The sequence below is a fragment of the Gopherus evgoodei genome, chromosome 11 (genome assembly GCF_007399415.2).
Source record: "Gopherus evgoodei ecotype Sinaloan lineage chromosome 11, rGopEvg1_v1.p, whole genome shotgun sequence".
Classification (NCBI taxonomy): domain Eukaryota; kingdom Metazoa; phylum Chordata; order Testudines; family Testudinidae; genus Gopherus; species Gopherus evgoodei.
This window is the reverse complement of record NC_044332.1, coordinates 21469487-21490300: the sequence shown is the minus strand read 5'-3', so window position 1 is coordinate 21490300 and position 20814 is coordinate 21469487. Positions and strand designations below refer to the sequence as shown.

General features: G+C 46.7%; 1 protein-coding gene across 3 annotated transcripts; it reads left to right on the top strand.

The window, feature by feature from the left end:
• The first annotated feature begins 3781 nt into the window (after positions 1-3781).
• CASP8 (caspase 8) lies at positions 3782-20808 on the top strand. 3 transcript variants are annotated; one of them, XM_030579733.1, is made up of 10 exons: positions 3782-4000; positions 9480-9862; positions 12030-12135; positions 13019-13157; positions 13251-13301; positions 14576-14620; positions 14696-14763; positions 17533-17668; positions 18622-19123; positions 19956-20808. In XM_030579733.1, exons 2-10 carry the CDS (start codon positions 9558-9560, stop codon positions 20089-20091), a joined length of 1488 nt encoding a protein of 495 aa, XP_030435593.1. In that variant the 5' UTR covers positions 3782-4000; positions 9480-9557; the 3' UTR covers positions 20092-20808. The 3 variants fall into 3 exon arrangements, with proteins under 3 accessions (XP_030435593.1, XP_030435592.1, XP_030435594.1); XM_030579732.1 differs by lacking the exon at positions 3782-4000 and adding an exon at positions 5922-6120; XM_030579734.1 differs by lacking the exons at positions 3782-4000; positions 14576-14620 and adding an exon at positions 5923-6120.
• Positions 20809-20814: the final 6 nt, after the last annotated feature.

Sequence of the window (20814 nt, the reverse complement as noted above, 5' to 3'; positions counted from 1 at the left end):
CGGAGCGCACCGCGGGGATAGCTACGTGCTGGGAAAGGGGGGGGTGACCAGAGAGCACCGCGGGGCTGGGGGGTGGGACCGCGAACCTGGCGCCCTGCACTCAAGTATCCCTAAATTCTCAACAGGGTTTCCTACTGCCAGATATATCACTGCTGCGTGTAACATGGGAAGAGAGGGAGGGTCTTCTACAGCAATGTGGATTCTGCCCTGGCTCCTATGCAGCTTGCCTGTGTGCAGCCATGGTCCCCCCACCCCTCGCTGCACAGTGGATCGGACGAGTTAGCCTGACTGGGACAAGGACCACGGTGGCTCTCCCGATCAACTTGAGAAAGCAAATTGCAAATGCTCTGGCTGCAACTTTTCAAGAGATTACCGAGGCAGATTACAGAGACGTGATAGAGCAAATCAATGGGCTATTCCACGTTTAGGCATGCATGCAGGCAGCCATAACCCAAACCCTCCTCTCCCAAAACATAAAAATCTACTTACCCCGAGCACGCTCCTCAGTTTCTTCCTCACCAGCAACTTCCTGCTGCTGCGACTGGCTAGCCTCCTCCTGGTTTGAGAAGAGCTCCTGGCTGCATGCCTCCTGCTACTCCGGGGTGTCTCCCTCCACGCCAGTAGCCTCACTGTCGGCTTCCTCTACACCCTCCCCCACTTCTCCCTGCTGTGAACTCTCCATCGTGGTCCTCGGATTGGCAGTGGGGTCACACCCAAGTATGGCATCCAGCTCTTTGTAAAAACGGCAGGTTGTGGGGGCAGCTCCTGAGTGGCGATTTCCCTCACGGGCTTTGCAGTAAGCACTCCTCAGCTCTTTAATTTTGACCCTGCACTGCAACGCATCCCGTTCATGGCCCCTTGTCAGCAAGGACTGCGATATCTGCCCATAGGTATCATAATTTCTCCTTCTGAAGCGCAGCTGTGCTTGCACAGCCTCCTCACCCCAAACACTGATGAGGTCCTGCAGCTCCGAATTGTTCCATGCTGGGGCTCGTTTGGGGCGTGGAGGCATGGTCGCTGATTGATTGAATGATTGATTGCACTCCACACCTGGCTGAGCAAACAGGAAGGGGATTTTTAAAATTCCGGGGCATTTAAAGGAGGGGTCAGCTGAGCCCAGGGCAGTGGAGTGTGCATGATTACCAGAGAGGCTTCTAAGGTATGCTGGGATACCTCCTTATGCCACGGAGGTCAATAAAAGTGCTGGTGGGTGTCCACACTTGCTGACCAGCGCTGGATCACCAGCGCTGGATCCCCTACACCTGAGGCTCGACCGGGTGTACAGCCAGCGCTGCAACCAGGGAGTTGCAGCGCTGGCCGTGCTTTGCAAGTGTGGCCACATCCTAAGTTGCAGCACTGTAACCCCCTCACCAGCGCTGCAACTCTGTAGTGTAGCCAAGGCCTGAAACCCAGTGGTGCCCCAAATTTTCAGGTGCCCTACGCAGCTGCCTATGTTGCCTATGCCTAAGGACGGCCCTGGCCGTACCCTCAGACAGTGTAGCTAGGCAGATAGATAGGTGCTACCAAGAGTCATACTAAACAGAAAAGTGGCTTGTTTGTTTGTTTTTGTCCTAAATACTTTTGAGTAGAAAATTCTGCTTCATTGCTTTGTTTGGGAAGTCCCTAAATTTCATTCGTGGGCTTCCCCCCATCTTTTTCTGTTGCAGTAAAGCAACTACTCACCATGACACCACTTCAGGAATTTCCCCACACAATATGCTATTTTAAGTGCCAAAGATTTTCTGTAGGTAGAAATCTTTTTCCAGGCAGCACCTTTATTCCCACCTTGGCCTTAATCTTCCTTTACTTACACTGGTTTTACATCAGTGGATTTGCACTTGATTTACACAGCAGTATGTGATTGTAGAATTAATGCAAAAGCTGCTTTTTCTTCAGGATTTGTGTTCATTAGAAAATTAGGAGTTAACACAATGTTAAATGTGACTTTGCAATCAGTCAGACTGGCCCAAGCCTAAAACCCAGATCTGAAGGTATTCTCCACCTGACATGCCTAAAGTGACCTTATGTCTATGTTTTTCACTTGATGTAATAGGATCTTCTTTTGGAACTCCTGGATGTCCTACCGTGTTTTTTTTTTTAATTATTACATCTATAAAAGCCATTTTTTCTTTGATCACGTAAACTGCTGGTTCAAGACGTAATGCTATACTGAGTAGAATGTTCTCTGTGTTTACAAGGAACAAACAGTCCAGTGGAATGAGTGTTCAGTGTGATGAACAGTTTTTTTTAAGGGCAGAGAAATGCCAAGTGTGGAGGCTTTCAAAGCTATTCATTAACTCAGAAGGAATGTTAACCACACTCATTGAGTGTTTCAGGATAGAAATCGAGGGCTGGAAGGGACCTTGAAAAGTCATCAAGTCCAGCCCCCGGCATTGAAGCAGTACCATGTAAACCTTAGTGGCTTTCAACCTGGCCAGACTACTGTACCCTGTTCAGGAGTCTGATTTGTCTTGTGTGCCCCCAAGTTTCAACTCACTTAAAAACTACTTGTTTACAAAATCAGATATAAAAATACAAAGAGTCACAGAACACTGGTACTGAACCATTGCTTACTTTCTAATTTAATTAGAATTATATAATTATAAAATAAATCATCTGGAATATACATATTGATTGTACTTACATTTCAGTACATAGAGCAGTATGAATGTGAATTAATATGCAGACTAGATACTATTAACTTTGGCTTGACTAGAGACTGGGAGTGGCTGGGTCATTACACAAATTGAATCTATTTCCCCATGTTAAGTATCCTCACACCTTTTTGTCAACTGTCTGAAATGGGCCATCTTGATGATCACTACAAAAGTTTTTTTTCTCCTGCTGATAATAGCGCATCTTAATTAATTAGCCTCTTAGAGTTGGTATGACAACTTCCACCTTTTCATGTTCTCTGTCTGTATTTATATCTATCTTCCTACTATATGTTCCAGTCTATGGATCTGATAAAGTGGGCTGTAGCCCACGAAAGCTTATGCTCAGTATAAATAAAGGTGCCACAAGTACTCCTGTTTCTTTTTGTGGATACCAACTAACATGGCTGCTACTCTGAAACCTATGAAATTTTAGTTTGCATTGATTTTGCTAGTGCTTTTTATGTAGACATTGTAAAAGTAGGCAAAAAGCTAGATGAGTTAATGTATCCTCTAGAAGACCTCTGCATACCCCCCTACCCCAGGGCATGTGTGTCCCTGGTTGAGAACCACTGTCTTAGACTATTCCTGACTGGTGTTTTTCCCACCAGCTCTTAAACACTTCCAGTGATGGCGATTCCACAACCTCCCTTGGAAGCCTATTCCAGAGTTTAACTATCCTTATAGTTTTTCCTAATATCTAATTATCTGCTGCAGATTACTTCTTGTCCTACCTTCAGTGGACATATAGAATCGCTAATCACAGTCCTCTTTATAACAGTCGTTAACATATCTGAAGACGGTTCAGCTCATTCAGACACAAAATGATTGAAAAAAAATCCACTGCCCTGTGGAATATGTACGTCACTGCTGTTGAGTCAGAAGCTAGCCATAATGACACCAGCACACATTTAAAACAACCCGCCAAAACTAAACTTTTGAGCATTCCACAGCCCTAAAACAGATACCACTAAACTGACTTGTTTACGATTTTGAAAATATGGTGAAATGACACACAAGTGTGTTAGGATTTCCGGGTGCTGTATCTTTTGGGGGTGGGGAGTGGAAAAGGAAATGACATTACAAGGCGCTGACTCCCCCATGCCACGCCCCCTTTAAACATACTGCTCAAGCAATGTGGTTACAGGAATAAACATGCATCTTAATGCATCACACTTCCCATCAGCAGCCAGGCAAGCCAGGCGACCAGGAAGTCTTGCATTAGATTGTGTGTATACTGCTTGCCTTCATGTAAAAATGTGGCTGAGTTACCACTAACCTTAAAAGCAGCCTGGAGAACTGATTGCAGTGAAGACCGTGAGGTGGGACAACTTTGTAGTTAAAACGTAAGTACCAAGTATCTCAGGAGCTGGCTTTAGAACGGTTGGTGCCCTTTCACAGATGACTCATGCTGCCTGTGAATATACAGCTGTCACTTTAGTGAGATACCTCTCAGATTGCTCACAAGAGATTTTGTTCCAGCCTAAAAAAGGCTCATTGGGACCCACACATTGCCAGCTATTTCTGAAATGATATTTTTATTTTGTATTAATCTTAGGGTAATAATTTTATTAATATCGTAGGCTAAAGCCTGAGGTCTTTCCCCCCGTTCTTACTGACTCTGGTGAACTCTCATTGATGTCAGTGGGAGTTTGCATGAATAAGGACTGGGCTGGTCATTTGTGTTTCAAGGAACAAAGGACAGCAGAATTTATTTTTAAGGGACAGCAACACATAATCTGCTTATAGTGCAAAAATCAGAAATACAGCACTTTTACTTTTCAGAGTGGTAGCTGTGTTAATCTGTATCAGCAAAAACGAGGAGGCCTTGTAGCACCTTAGAGACTAACACATTTATTTAAGCATAAGCTTTCATGGGCAAAACTCACTTCATCAGATGCCTGGAGTGGAAAATACAGAAATTTTACTTGTGTAGCAGTAATCTGCTTGGCACTGTACAACCTAAAAATCATCTATTTGTTTATATCCTGCAAAGTATTACTATTATTATTTGTATTACCATGGTCCCTAGGATTCATAGTCAATTTTTAGGATCCCCTGGTGCTAGGAGCTGTACAATTGCAGAACAAAAAGATGATCCCTGTCCCAAAGAGCTCAAAAGCTAATCTTTTTTTTTTTTTTGGCAACACAGAAGGTTTTATAGCGATATGGGAAATAGGCCACGAGGCATCAACTAAGGGAATGTTCCTTTAAGATATGGCACAGCTGGTTTCATCTGTAAGGCATAAGACTGATTCAGCAAAGCACTTAAGCCATGTGCTTAACTTTAAATACATATGTAAATCCATCCCTAGGATTAACTAAGGATGTTTGGCATGTGGTGTCTAATCCATTTTACTGCAGAAAGACATTCATTAAAAGTTGACTATAAGCACTAGGTACAGCAGGGGGTTTCAAACTGACAGTTGTGACCCCCCCAGGCGGTTGCAAGGTTATTACATGGGGGGGGGGGTGTCACAAGCTGTCAGCCTCCACCCCAAACACTGCTTTTCCTCCAAGTTATAATGGTGTTAAATATATTAAAAAGGATTTTTAATTTATAAGGGGGGGGGTGTCACTCAGAGGCTTGTTATGTCAAAGGGGGTCACCAGTACAAAAGTTTTGAGACTCACTGGGCTACAGCTTGCTGTAAACTGACTTGTTATGAAACTCCATTTAAATTGTGTTAATCTACAAAGTTCTTCTTTGTTGTTGATTTTCCTAAGGTGAAAAAACATACTTTGCTTCTTTATGGTGCATTAAGAAGGCCTGAAAACCTTAGATGGTTTGGGCATATCTGCATGACTCCTCCTCCCCCTTTGTTGTTATAAATTAGAACTTTAGATATTTTGTAACCCTGAAATGCCAGAAGATTGGATTATTGGGTTTATAGTATCTATTTAATTTACATGCCTGAGAAACATTTGTGCTGTCTTTGTTAAAGCTCCAGTACTTTTTTTTATTGAGGAGGGGCAGGAGGAAAAAAATCACAGTCTACATTTGATCAGTTTTTAATTTGCCATGAAAGAGAGGCTGGGGCTCAGGCTATGAACTACCAAGCCTAGGGGTGACCAGCCAGGCCTAGCGATGCCAGCGCTCAGCCCTGGCACACATTAACCTCTGCACTTGAGCCCTCCAGGGAGTCATCTCCCAGAAGCAGGAAGGAACTTTGCAGTCCCCCTACTGCCAAGGGTAACAAAACACCCAGCGCACGTGGCACCACGGGGGCGTGGAGCCATGAACACGGCGCCTCCTTTCGGGCTGCACCAAGGCCAGAAACTGGGGCCGCCACTGTCCCCCCCCCCGCCCCGTCAGCGCTTCATGTGTGGCCGGGCTGAGGCCGGGCACGTCTTTCACTACACCTCAGGCCCTGCCCCCACTCCCCGCCTCTGAATGGCTCGGGGCTGGCTTCGCCGCCAGCGCCGCGTCTCTTTGTTACCCGCAGCGGCATGAGCGTGCGGGGCAGGTGAGGCGCGGGGCCCCAGCGGGGGCGGGGCAGCACGGAGTGACGCGGGGAGGGAGGTTTCTGGACGGCCGAGGGCGCCGTGGCGGCTTCTCCGGGCGTGTGGCGGGGCAGGCGGAGGCCCGGGGCTGCCGGGTTGGTCGCGCCGCTGCGCGAGGCGGCGGAGCTGCTCAGGCTGCCGGGGAAGGCGGGCGGTGGAGCGCGCTGGCTGGCGGGCGCGGGCTGCAGCGGGCAGCGCCCTCTTGCTCAGGCGGGCCGGCGCGGGGCGCTCCGGGGCGGGTTAGCGTTGTCCCTGCGCCTGGTTCGAGCCCCCTACATCTCAGCGCGGCCTAGTGCCTGGAGCCCTGGGCGGGGGCGGGGGCCCAGGCCGCTGGGGGAGCTGGAGCAAGGCCCTGTGCCTCAGTGTCCCCCGCTGTAAAACGGGGCTGGGGGCTCATAGTCGCCCTTGTGAAGTGCTGAGGAAGGGCCAGGGTGCGGCACACAGCGAAGGACGCAGGTTGCACAGGATTCGTGCTGTCGGGGCAAGAGGGCGCGGCTCTCAGCTTACAGCCAGAGGTGGCTTCTCAGGTGTTTCAGGGCCCCCCCCCCCGCTCTTCCCCTGTCTCACTCATTTTCACTCGCTGGGGCAGGGGGTTGCAGTGCAGAACGGGGGGAGGGCTCTGGAGTGGGGCTGGGGGTGCAGCAGGAGCTCTGAGCTGGGGCCAAGGTGTTCGGGGTCTGGGAGGCGGCTCTTACCTGGGGCAGGGGTTGGGGTACAGGAGGGGGTTTGGCCTGCAGGCTCCAGCTGGGTAGCGCTTACCTCAGGCAGCTCCTGGTTGGCAGCATGGCTGGGCTAAGGCAGGTTCGCTCTGCCTGCCCTGGCTCCGTGCTGCTCCCGGGAGTGGCCAGCATGACTGGTACCTAGGCTGAGGCGCAGCCCCATGGCTCTGTGCAGTGCATGCTGTGACTGGCTGGATCACAGAAACCCCCCTGGGAACTGCCCCTGCTTTCCTGCCAGCTTGAGACTCCAGCAGCCTGTCTTGTTGAGCCAAACACTTAAGGTCTGAACCACCTGCCCCAAAGCTGCAGACTTAACTGAAAGCAACTTAAAGACAGGCACACTTCTGTAACACTCAGATGCCTGACTCCTAATGGAATCTAAACCCCAAATAAATCCGTTTTACTCTATGTAAAGCTTATCAGGATAAACTCATAATTTGTTTGCCCTATATAACACTGATAGAGAGAGATGCACAGCTGTTCCCCCCCAGATATTAATAATCTGGGTTAATTAATAAGTAGAAAGTGATGTTATTAAATACAGAAAGTAGGATTTAACTGGTTCCAAGTAGTAACAGACAGAACAAAGTGAATTACTGAGCAAAATAAAACAAAACACACAAGTCTGCATCTAATACAGTAAGACAACTGAGTGCAGATAAAAACCTCACCAGTTCCAGTAAGCTTCCTTTTACAGACTAATCTCCTTCTGCTCTGGGTCCAGCAATCACTCACACCTCCTGTAGTTACTGACCTTTGTTCCAGTTCCAGTCTCTTTCAGGTTTCCTTGGGGTGGAGAGGCCATCTCTTTAGTCAGCTGAAGATCAAATGGAGGGGGTATCCCACAGGCTTAAATAGACTTTTTCTTATGGGGGGAGCCCCTCCTCCCATCCTCTCACCTATGCAAAGTCCAGCTCCAAGATGGAATCACATGGGCAAGTCACATGTCCATGCATGACTGAGTTTCTTACCAGCCGAGCCACATTGCTGAGAAAGCTCTGATATGGATTGGTGTCTTAGAGTTCATTGTTGGCTCAAGTGGTTCTTGACTGGGCATTTAATTTGCACATTCCTTTCTCAATAGAAATCAAGCAAGTGTACAGCCAATATTCCTAACTTCAAGTACAAAAATGATTCATGCATACAAATAGGAGGAATATATTCTGTAGATCATAACCTTTACATAGATATGTTACATGGCATATGTAGCATAAAACATATTCCAGTTATGGCATATATATATTCATAAGCATGTTCCCATGGAGACTTATGGGATACACGGTCACACCCGTGCCTGCAGACGCTGCCCCCACAGCTCCAGTTCCTGTCTAATGGAAGCTGTGGAGTCAGCACTGGGGGCGGGGGCAGCACGTGGAGCTTCCCTGATCACCCCTGTATCCAGGGGCTGCAGGGACATGCTGGCCGCTTCCGGGAGATGCGCAGAAGTCAACTGAGATTTATCACTGACTTCAGTGGGTGTAGGACAGGGGTCGGCAACCTATGGCATGCGTGCCAAAGATGACCTGGGTTCAGCAGCGGGCTGAGCGAGGGCTGGCAGCTGGGATCCTGGCAGGCAGTAGCATGCCATTAAAAATCCTGCTTGGCCCAGCCCACTCTTCTCCACCCCTCCTGCCGGTATTTGCATATGCTTTCCCAACCTCCATCAGTTCCGGCGGAAGGTTGTGTTTCCGGGTTAGCATGTCCATACCGCTACCTGGTGTCCACGGAGTCTGAGTGGCCCTGCTAGCGGTGGCAGGAAGAGGGAGCCGGCCCAACAGGAGTTGCGGTGCCCTTGAGGCCTGTAAGTGGGGAAGGGTCCTGGGTCCCAGCTGGGCCATGCGCCCGCCTGCCCCAGGCACGGCCAGCCCCGCTCCCTGGACTCAGGCAGGCTGCTCTGGGGTTGGACCGCCGGTGCCGGGATGAGCTCGGCTCTGTACTGGGGCAGGCTGCATCCCACAAGCCGATCCTGAGCCCGGGGGCTGCGGCTCACCACCTGCTGGACCTGGGAACAGCTGGGTCACGCCTTTTTCCCCAGCCCAGGTCACTGGACCCTGCTCCCCTCCGGCATTGAGGGCAGAACCCAGGAGTCCAGAGTTCAGAGCCCTAGTCTCTGTCTGCCCTCCATCCTCTCGAACGACTAGAGCCCAGCTGGAAATGTAGGAATCTAGAGTCCTCACTCCCAGCACTCCTCCCCCGAGTGTCAAACACCAGCCCCTTCCCGGAGCCCAGGAGTCCCAACTCCCCCCCAAGCCCCTGCCCTCATTCCTGCACCCCACTCTAACATACTCAGCCCTCTGCCCTGACCTCTGCACCCCGCACAACCCCAGCCCTGACTCCAGCACCCCCCCATCTCTAGCCCCCCCACACCTCATGCACTGACTCATGCACCTTCCTCACACACCCCAGCCCCCTGCCCTGACTGCTGCACCCCACACACATACCCAGCCCCCACACACCCGATGCCCTGACTCTAATACTAGAATGAATAAAGGCATAGCAGCTCCAAGGGACCAATGAAAAAATAAATAGGTACAAAGTTTATTATGAGACTATTTGCAAATTGCTGCCATACCAGATACATGCAGCTGTTTTCTTATTCACAGTCTAAACAGAGACCACTTGGGACCCTTCTTTCCTTTTATCTACCACTGAAATAACCTTTTGTCAACTGTCTGAGGAAGATGGACTTCCACAAGCTCCTCTACACCATCAGTGAGGCTCTGGCCACAGAAGACCTGGTGGCTCTGAAGTTTCTAAGCCTGGAACACATCCCACTGCGGAAGCAGGAAGGCATCCGTGATCCTGAGGCCTTATTCCTAGCGCTTGAGGAAAAGGGCATGATGGAGGAAGACGATCTGTCCTTCTTAAAGGAGCTGCTGTTCAGGATAAACCGCATAGACCTTCTGACTGATAAACTGAGTTCCAGCAGAGAGGAGATGGAGAGGGAGCTTCAAATTCCAGGGCGGGCAAAGGTATCTCAGTTCAGGTGGGTAGCTCTGTATCATATTGGTGGGGGATCTAATGCCTCATGAAAAATTAAGTATAAATTATGGTAATGATTTTCATGGGATTTGTACCAGTGGTTTGTCCATAAGTGCTGCCTGAGGGCCTCGGCCTCTTCCCAGCGAAATCAATGGAAGTTTTGCCATTGACGTTAATAGGAGGCACATTAAGTCTGCAGAACAGTTATTCAGTCCTTTTCATAATGTGTATAAATTAATTGCTACCTTGATGTGCATGTTACTGTACAGTAAATGTATGTAAATTTGACACTGATGCAACTTAAACAGCCTGCAAATAATAAATGATAGATAGTAGATTGGAAACAGTAATTCATCCCAGGGGAGGGGTCAGATTCTCAGACCCATGAAGTCTGTATTTGCATTGTTCTAGCAGGGCAAAGCAGATTTACATGTGGCATGAGTGACCATCTGAGGCTTCTCCTAGAATGGGGGGAAATCCCTGGCTGGTATGAGCTTGATTTGGGTGCCCTTGTGTCCAGATGCTAGAATGACTGCTGGTGACAGTCAGAATATAGAGCAGCCCCGAGACTGTCTTCTTTATATCAGGGGCCAGGCCATCACAAATTGGCACTAGGACCAAAAGCTGCAAAAGCAGAAAAGGTCTTTGCACTATTGCCTTTCTCAGCTGTTCCGTGTTTTACTGAGGATCCGGCTGCAGCTGTTTAATTAAATTGGAGGATTACATAGTATTAGTGCTCAGACTAAAGAGCAGCCTATTTTCAGAAAACCAAACTCCTGGTCTGGATAAGTAACATTAAACACTTTAGGTCCAAATTCTGTATGATGTTTCAATTGGAGTTGTGGGTGTGTCTGGCCCGAGCCTGAAAATGAAAACCAGCATCTTCCTTTCCTAATAAACAAATTCCTCTTCTCAGCAGGCGGGAATCCAAGGAGAGTGCACTTGGCTGATATAAGTGGCTTTCCTTGATGTGGAGCATGGGCAGTAACTGTTGTAATGTGGGATTTACAAGGAAGCTGAGGCAAGAGGCTTGTATTCATTGTCTGTCTAGTTAGGACAGTTCAGTACACCCCTGATTCTAGAGCGGGTTGGGTTAGATTAGCTGCTTGCTCCTGAGAGAAGGGTATCCTGCGCAGAATATACAGCAGCTGTCTGCCTCCCATAAAAGCACCATTCCTTGAGGGCCCCCACATGACTTCTGCCCAGCTCTGGTTTTGAGTTTGAGTCCATCCTTATTGCTCATTGACTGAGTGGAGACTCGGCTGTACAGTAGTCCCTGGCTGTGGTCTGAGATAACATGCATACAATGCAAATCCATCCTTCCTTCCATTCCCTTCCCTCTCACCAATGTGTGTGCTTCTGTCCTGAGAGTTCAGTAAAGGAGGATACCCTTCTCCACCAGCATCTGCCTTTAAAGTTGCCTGTCGGTAGTTCAGTGGCATCCTGTAAAGCTGTTTAATGGTCCCAGATGTTTAAAGAGCCAAACTTGTTTTTGGTGCATCTGCAAGTTAGATTGCCTCCGCAGTGCTGCAGGACAAACTCTGGATTTTGTTCTATGAATTTGATTAAAATACACACACACCTCACATGTGAATGGTCCCAGTTTGAGGTTTTTCAGCTCCACAGAGGGTCTTGATGCTGGCTGTAAGATAGATGTGGAACAAAGCATCTCTGTGGGCATTCACCTGCCAGTATAAATATGACTGCAGTGTAAACTGATCTGTTATGTCTCAGTGTATTTATCATAGACTATAGCACGTTAGGAACTTGGGGAGTTATTGGTAAGTGATGAAAACTGAGAAAAAGCATTGACTAATAACTGACCTGTAAAAGCCATCAGCCCATATTGGGTTCTGGTTGGGCAGCTCAACTTAGTTTTTCAAAACTAACTCATTTTGGCTGCATAAAAAGAACTATGTTTGAATTCCAGGTTGTCCTGGGACCAAGCGAGATTAAAAAAAAAATGATTTATTTTGTGTTAACATTTGTGTCTCTGTGGAAAAAAATACATTATGTGTGTGTGTGTGTGTGTGTGTATCTCATACAGTTTTCACATTTTGTGCCATGTATGCTTCTAGTGAGCGCTTAGTAGCTTGCCAGCACAATATTAAATAAAGCTCAGATACCAACTGGCTCATACTGAGCGAAGCAACTCCCTGTTTTCCTACCAGGTACCTGCTCTTCCAGCTCTCAGAAAACATAACAACAGATGAGTTGAAATCTTTGAAGTTTCTTCTGATCAAAGAGCTTCCGAAGTGCAAGCTGGACAATGAGATGGTAAGAATTGTTTCATTGCCTTTAGCAGATCCAGAAGTTGTTTAGGGTGGAGTGGGAAAACAGGGCTTCTTTGGGAATGGCCACCCTATGTTTCCACATCTTAACACCACTTCCCTTCCCCCACCTCCAATCAGGAATATTTCTGGCTAGGGACTAGATGGCTTATATGCTTCATTATTATTAATCATGTTTTTTACTGTAGTGTCCAGACTGTGGCCCTATTGTGCTAGATACTGTATAAACAAATAAGCAGTAGACAGTTCCCTGTGCCGAAGATCTTATAATCTAAATAGACAGGATAGAAGTAGTAGAACGGAAGGGGTAGTGGATTGAACTTTTCATTTTCTCTCATTACAAAGAAAAATACACAAAAGTCACGTCAGATCCAATATGGAGATGGGGGCTCTGCTCTGCTGGAGGAATCATCTTTTGATGAGAGATGGAACTGAGGTCTCGGTTGCTTCTGCTGAGTCAGATGAATGCTCAGGCATGAGCAGATTCCTATGTGGCACTGTTGCTCGGCCTGTCTACGTTCCACTGCACTTTTGGCTGTTGAGACCCCTTTGCCTGTTTTCCTTCCAGAGGCAGCTGTTCTTGAGGAGTAGTTGAAGTGATTCCAATACGTAGTTCAGCAATTGTTAGTTAGTGCCCCATGGGAATCCTTTAAATGAAAAGCACAGTATAAATATGAGATCACCACTGTGGGCCCATCCTACCAGAGTCTGAGTAGCCTCCATTCACAGTGGTGTGGTGTACTGTGGTGTGGAGGATGATCAGTGTCTCTGAGGCTACGGCTCCACAAGAAGAGGCACCTCTAGACTGGAGAATGTGGAGGGAAAGTAAATTCTATCTCTAGCAGAAAATTGTCTTTTTAATTGCCCAGACACTGATCAATGTTTTCATTGAGATGGAGAAGAAGGGACTACTGGCAGAAGAAAACCTAGAAATCCTCAAGACTATTTGTGAGAAAATTGACAAAAGCCTTCTGAAGAAAATCGAAGAGTATGAATTAGACCGAAATGGTAAAAATGGCCTCTTTCACATCAGTTACTTTTGAATTGACACATTAGCTTAATGTGCTAAGCATCTAAACAACAAATTTCTTTCCCATGCAGTGGAAATGTACATCACGGAAGAACCTGGAGGCCAAACAAGAGTCTCTGAAGGTAACTGACAGATTAGCTTCCAAGGAGATGCCATTTAGAACTTCCTTAATGAATTTTCACCTCTTTTTCCCACATCTGTCACATTCTTTTTAATCCATCTACCTGTCTTGTCCCACCTCTATATATAGTTACAAAGTGAGCTCTATTTATTTGATCATGTCTAACCACCCCCACTGTTTTAAAGCCCCTTATTTTTCATAGTTACTCTAGTGAGATTTTCTTTTAAAAATGCTCTTTATTGCAATGAATATGCAAGGAGTATCAGAGATGCCTGCTGTCTGTAGCAGGTATTTTATTTTACACGCAGGCTGTAGTCCTGCCTCAGGCTCCTGAACACAGATCCATGCGCTGTCTCATTGACTTCACGGAGATGCTGATGCAGGCTCTGAGCCCCAAGGAGTGCAGGGAAAAAATGGTCTATTTAATATCAGTGTATCTAGTTAAGGACTCTAAGAAGTCTTTGCCTCCCCAGCAGACTATGTGGCATAGTGGATCGAGCACTGTATTGGGACTTGAGTGATCTTCGTTCTAATACCAGCTCTGTCTGTGGCCTGCTGGGTGACCTGGGGCAGCTCAGTAAAGTGGGGGATAATGATAATGATCTCCTTTAAAAGTATTTTGTGATCTCTAGCTGAAGAACAGTAGCTGCCAGGGAGGTAGTATTATTTTTCACTCTATACATACACACAAAAACGTTCAAAATCCATTCCTGGAGGCAAGGAGATTTCATAGAGTTAATCTGGTGTTAGCCAGAAAGGGAGTGGGTACTATGGATCCAGTAGTCAAGGTCTGTGCAGAAAGGCCCTGCGATTTGAAAGGTACTCACTTACCATGTAATGCTTTCACAATTATGTACCAAAAAAGGAAAGGACTAGGGAACCATAGAAAATTCATGCTTTACCTGTACTTTGGCTTTTGTCAGTACAGTAGATAGGGAGTTGAAATTCCTATCGGATAAATAGCTTTACCAGTTCAGTATTTGGCTTGTCAGCACAGTTGTGAGAGTGGATGAAAAACCCTTTAGATAAATAGCTATTATCCTAGCAGCATACCTTGATACACAAGAAGCAGAGCGTTAGGGGCCTGGGCCTGCTCCCAGTGAATTCATTGAGCAGTTTTATAATTTTTTTTTCAGTTGGCACAGGATCAATTCCTGTGTCATTTTACTCCAGTTGGGCCACTTTGAAACAAAACACTTTTTGCAGCCAAAGCCCTCGCACACCTTACTGAAGTCAGAGGGTAGTACTCATTGTACTTTGCATTACTGCTAACAGGAATTACACACGTGTCTCAGGAGCAGACTACTGGACCTTTTAAAGGTAAATTTCCCAGATGATAAAATTTTATGCTTTATCTAGTTCTATGCCTGACTCTCTCTCTCTGGATTATTTTAGTCCGGGACAGCCTTTGGCCTTCTCAGACTGCATCCGATTCTCCAGGCATCCAGGAAGAAATCCAGCAGGTAAATCAGGATTAAAAGTTACTTTAGGGGATCTGGCTGTATATGGGATATTGTTGTGTTGGGCAGATGGTGGGAAGGGAGAGTATTAAGCAGCAGACGTATCTGTCTGTGAAAATAAAACCCTACCAGCTTGTCACAACAGCGGTTAGCCTTTCAGTGATTGGCATGAGCTGGACATTTTGATGTGAGTTTTTTCTCTCTGTGCAGAGAGGCTGTCTGTGAGGTGGAAACAGGTCACTTATGGGATATTTGTTCTTCTGAAGCCGTGTCAGTTGGGGCACAGGCAGAATGGAGCACAGTTATTAAGCTTCAGCGAATCTGTTACTAGAAAGTCTTTTGTTTCACGGGGTAGCTGGAAGGGGCCCATTTCTTGAACAGAGGAAGGGCAGAGTGAGTTAACCCTGTTAAGCAGTGCCAGAGAGCGGAGTTGCTCTGTGTTAGGGTTGGATGGTTGGGTTTTTCTTTTAAACAAAGATGAAAATTTTGATTGTCAGCTATCCTGCTAGATGCTAAATATCTCATCCTGACCCCCAGCCCATTTGATTCTTCCAAATATTGCCATTCATTATAAGAACAGAATGCTACGGTTTTACAGCGATGGCAGCTCTATAAGGCCGTTTTCTCTACTTCACTCTCAGCTTCTCCAGGCACCATACTGGAGTTGCTGTTGCACCGGTGTCTCTCCTCATTTGCTACTCAGGGCTGACCTTACCTGTGGAGGCGGTGCATTGTTGTTGCTGCAGGCTCCAGGACTGGTCTCCGTCCTCCAGCTCAGGTGGAACATGGTGGTGGATCAGTTTCTCCTGTCAATTTTATTTTAAATTGGTTTTTATTCATTTTTGTGCAGTTGAGACTTCTAATCTTCCTCCTACTCTGCCCCTGGATCTAGTGAACAGAGCATGGTGGTTTCAGCCACCTTGCCTCCCTCCTTTAGTCCTCTGCCCCTGCTCTAGCAGGACAAAGCTGTCCTGTAAACACCCAGTTTTAAATCTAAGGACCTCTCTCTGAAAAAGCATTTGCAGGCTCTACAGCAGGGGATGTATGCCCTGCCTGGTCCCAGCCATCTGACCCTTGTGCTGCTAGGGCCCAGGCCCCACCCTGCCCTCAGGAGCCACAACTCCAATGCAGAAATGTTCAGTGAGGCTTCTGAGGGAGAGTATAAGGACGAGGAGGAAGCGATCGGGCCAGTGCCAGGGGTAATCCCTGCGACAGAGCTGGGCTGGAAGGGGAAAACCCCCCTGAAAGGATCCAGTACCTCCCAGGTGTGTGGGGGCTCCTACACAGCTCCCCTTCCTCTGGCTGTGAGTCGGGATTCTCATGATTAAGGTTAAGATTCTGTCATGGGTATTTTTAGTAAAAGTCAGGGACAAGTTGCAGGCAATAAAAAATTCACAGAAGCCCATGACCTGTCCCTGATACTTTCCAAAAATACCAGGGGGGCGGGAGAAGGCAAAGAGCGCTGCTCGAGCTTGCAAGGGGGTGGCCAAAACTGGAGGGTGGCACCTCAGCCTAGCCCTGAAGCCTCCAGCAGTAACAGTGGATCACACCCCCAAATGCCACAGGCAGGGGCATGAGCTATGAGTAATGAATAAGGAGAGCAGCTGCTAACAGAGAAAAAATTCAGGTAAAAATTTTCTCCTTTGGCTCTAAACCCTGCAGTTTCACTTCTGGACAGCAGAGGGTACTAACATTCCCTTCTGCTCTTGGCCTAATAGCCCTATCTCTGCCTGGCCCCTGGGGGAGGCAGGAAGGCTTAGGAGTACTGGGGGAAAAGGAGAGCATAGGTGTGAGAGTGAAGATGACCAGACAAGGCCCTGTGAGGGGAGCAGAGGGGGCCACAGGGTGAACACTGTCAGGAGGTGGCCATAGATGAGGAGAGTGAGAAAGTGCTGGAGGCAGAATTAAGACAGAGGGAGATGTGATGCACTAGAGTGGGGAAGGGACTGGATGCGGGAGCAGAAAAGAGCTGTTTGACGGGGGAAGAGTCAGGGGCAGGCAGGATATGATTGAGGAGAAGGACTATCGGGGGTGGCTCCAGTGGGGGAAGATACTAGGGGAGGGTGGGAAGCGATCCAAGGGTGAGATCTCACAGGAGGTGGGGAGAGAATCTAGGAGAATGGGGAGGGCAGGAGACTGAACTGTACAGAGAGGGTGGGAGCGAGGAGCAGGGTGGGGAAGAAATTTATAGGGTGGAAAAAAGTTAAATGTAAAGTGGAGGCAGGGGAAGGAAATGGGCAGGTACAAGTAAAAGCAATCAGACTGAAAACCAAGGGAGACAACGGGCAGGATGAATAATGGGTCTGAAGTGAGCAGTGAGGGAATGGTTGGAGGGGTAGCTGAGGGGGATGATGGGGCCTGTACATCAGACAGCAGGGAAGGAGCGAGTGCTTTGTGTGAGGATAAGGAGTGGTGAGCTGGAGCAAGAAGATGAGGAGAGAAGGTGGTGGTTGAGGTAGGCAGAAGGGAGACCCCCCGCAATGCCCCTAAGTTATGTCATTTGCAGCCATGGTGACTAAGTAGCTGATGGAGCATCCCGACCTCAGCACACCCCGTACACCACAGAAGGAAGCAGGTGGCACAGAGCCTGCAATGAAGAGACAGTGTAGGGAGAATCATTGGCTTCCCCATTAGTGCAGCTCTCCAGCTGCTGTGCACTGGAACTGGGCATTAGGCTGAACCCATTGAATGTGCAGCAGGAGTATATGAAATGTGAATGACGCTTGCCACAGCTCAGGTTGTGGGTTGTTGTTCATCTGTTTTCCCAAACAGCCTGACATGTACAAAATGAGCAGCCGACCCCGTGGAATCTGCGTGATCCTGAACAATCATGACTTTACAAAAGCAAGATCAGAGGTGCCTAAACTTCAAAACATAAAAGACCGGAACGGAACAGACGCCGATGCAGGTACAGCAAGGACTAGAAAAATTCAGGCGCAGTTTGCATATCTGTGAACTCCAGGGAAATTGGAGTAATCTGAGAGAGGGGAAGAGGTCTTGCCTATTGTATGAAATGTACTTAACTAGTTATCATGGCGTTCACTGTCAGACTGAGATGGGATATATCAGGTGGGGTTCCACAGTGGTCTGTCCTGGATCCAGTACTATTTAATATTTTCATTAACAACTTGCATGATGGAGTAGAGAGTACTTTTGTAAAATCTGTGGCTGACACCAAGCTAGGAGGGGTAGCCAGCACTTTGGAGGACAGGATTAGAATTCACAATGATCTTGATACAATGAAGAATTGTTTTGGAATCAGTAAGACAACATTCAATAATGACAAGTGCAGGTCTTTGCACTTACGAAGGCAAAATCCAATGCCTAAATACAAAATGGAGAATAATTGGCTAAGCAGCCATATTATAGAAGGGGATCTGGGGATTATACCGCATCACAGATTTAATGAGTCAACAATGTGATGCTATTGGGAAAAGAAGCAAATGTCATTCTAGGATGTGTTAACAGGAAGGTTGTAGATAAGATAGGAGGTGATTGTTCTGCTCCAGTCAGCCCTGGTGAGGTTTTAGCTGGAGCACTGTGTCCAATTCTGGGCACCACATTTCAAGAAAGATGTCATTTGCAAATTTGATAAAGTATGCTCTCTACTCTATCATGGAAGTTGTTAATGAAAATATTGACAATATGAGATCACTACTCCCTCATTTCCTCTCTCATGCTCATTGCTGTGGTAGCAGAGATAAATTCCCATTCTGAAAACATAAGTGATGGGGGTGTAGAATTAAATGTATAAGGGTGGGGGAAAAAAGCATGAACCTAATTCTCTTTAGTTACTGATTAATTTATTTAGTAAAAGTTACAAAATGTCTGCCCCCATTGCCCCTTCTGTTTACTCTCCAGCGGCTCTGAGAAAGGTCTTTACCAAACTTCACTTTGAGATAGCAGAGCACAAAGACCTCACTGCAGAGCAAATCCGTCACACAGTGCACGTCTACAGGAACATGGACCACCGTGACCGGGACTGCTTTGTTTGCTGCATCCTCTCCCATGGTGATAAAGGCATTGTATTTGGTACTGATGGGCAGGAAACATCCATCCAGGAACTAACCACTTCTTTCACTGGCATGAACTGTCCCTCACTTGCTGGAAAACCAAAAGTGTTCTTCATTCAGGCCTGCCAAGGTGACACATTCCAGAAAGGGGTACATATAGAAACAGATTCTGCAGAGCTGGATTCTTCTGTAGAGGCAGATGCAAGATTTCAACTGGAGTGCATTCCAGATGAGGCAGACTTCCTGCTTGGAATGGCCACCATGAAGGATTTTGTTTCCTACAGAAGTACAACCCAGGGCACTTGGTACATACAGTCACTATGTGAGCACTTGGAGAAGAGCTGTCCACGGTTAGTACAACTTATTTCTGTCTTATTCATAAAAGCTTTTAACACTGATTTGTATATGTACATACATTTTGTCACCTCTTCATTCTTAGCCTTACACCTTGTCTATACAAAATTGCACCTGTTGAACTTAAGCTGTGATTTAATTAAATAGGTGCAAATCTACGCAGATACCCTTACCAATGTCAGTTTTTAAACTGACAAGTTAAACCAGTGCTAGCTTCTTGTGTAGACAAGGCTTTATACAAGTGGTGCAATTAGTGGAGTGGTTGGGTGTTCTCTGCACACATCTGCCTCACCTGGAGAGTACCCTACAACCCTCATTGATACAAGTGTTGTGTAAATCTGAGGATGAAGAATGACACACATGTATAATATAAAATCCTATTACAACTGATCTGTAGTTGCTGTCTCCTACATAAGTGAGTTGCACCTCAGTCAGGTATCTGCAGATATTTGTATGGAGGCAAGGATGGGAGCATGTACCTATACACGCATGTATTTGTACACACAGAGACAGGTCTCTCTCTGTATAAAATAGAGAGAATCTCACACACACACTGCTCCTACATACATACAAAGAGAAATACCTAAATAGGATCCAACTCACTTGTTTAGAAGACAGCAATTACAGATCAGCCACTGTAAGTTGTTCAGTGTAGCATAATAAAGTAAAATCCATTATTTGCTCATTCCACAGAGCACGCGCTGCTGGCTTTGATCAGGATATGGGATAATGCAGTAGCATCTTTAAGCAATCAAAAGGTGTTAGTGGACAGCAGGTTAGGTGAACCCCTTTGCTGTTGCTAATGCTGAGATTCTAATCTTTTGGCAGAGGAGAGGATATTCTCTCGATCCTGACAGCAGTGAACCGGGAGGTGAGCAGGAAGAATGACAGGCTGAACCAAGGGAAGCAGATGCCACAGCCCAGTTTCACACTCAGGAAAAAACTCATCTTCCCGGTCAACTGAACAGGGAACTGTAGTCACCTCAACTTGAAATCTGCTATGGAAAAGTCTGCAGTCAGTTCTGGGCTTTCATTAGTTACAAACTCTCAGCTTGGGAACAATCATACCTTTTTTTTGAAATGCAGCTTTCCAGAGAGCAGGCTATTTCATTAGAAGTGTTCACTTTTTGTAGTCTGTCAGAATTGTGAGTACAACCAGGTTGCTGGATAGCTCAATGCTCTCACCAGTGCCTGTAGATCAGTGTTTCTCAGCGACCGGTCTGTGAACCGGCACCGGGCCCTGATATCTCCCTGACACAGTTTAGGAAGGGAGCAAGCCAGTCCCTGGTATCAAAAAGGTTGAGAAACTCTGCTGTAGATGATAGCCGGTATTAATATAGAGGCACTTGGCCACTTTTTCAAATGATGTATTTTTCAGGGAGAATTATCTACCAAATTTGGAAAACAAGATATTGACTAACTTAGAATCAAGTTTAAGGTTGTGCACATGTGTAGCTAGTTTATGATCAGCTTGTACAAAAATAAAAGTAAGTTTGAGAACATTTTATATCTTTGAAAATAAGGATACATATTTTAGTCCAACAGGATAGATTTTGAAAAAAAAAATTGGAAGTATATGGCAAGGGCTTATACCAGAAGTGCCTTTTCAAAGCACTGTTGCTGTTAACGTGCCTGACCATCATAGTAAGTTCTTTTCTTAATAAAGTGTCCATTATACTTATTCAGC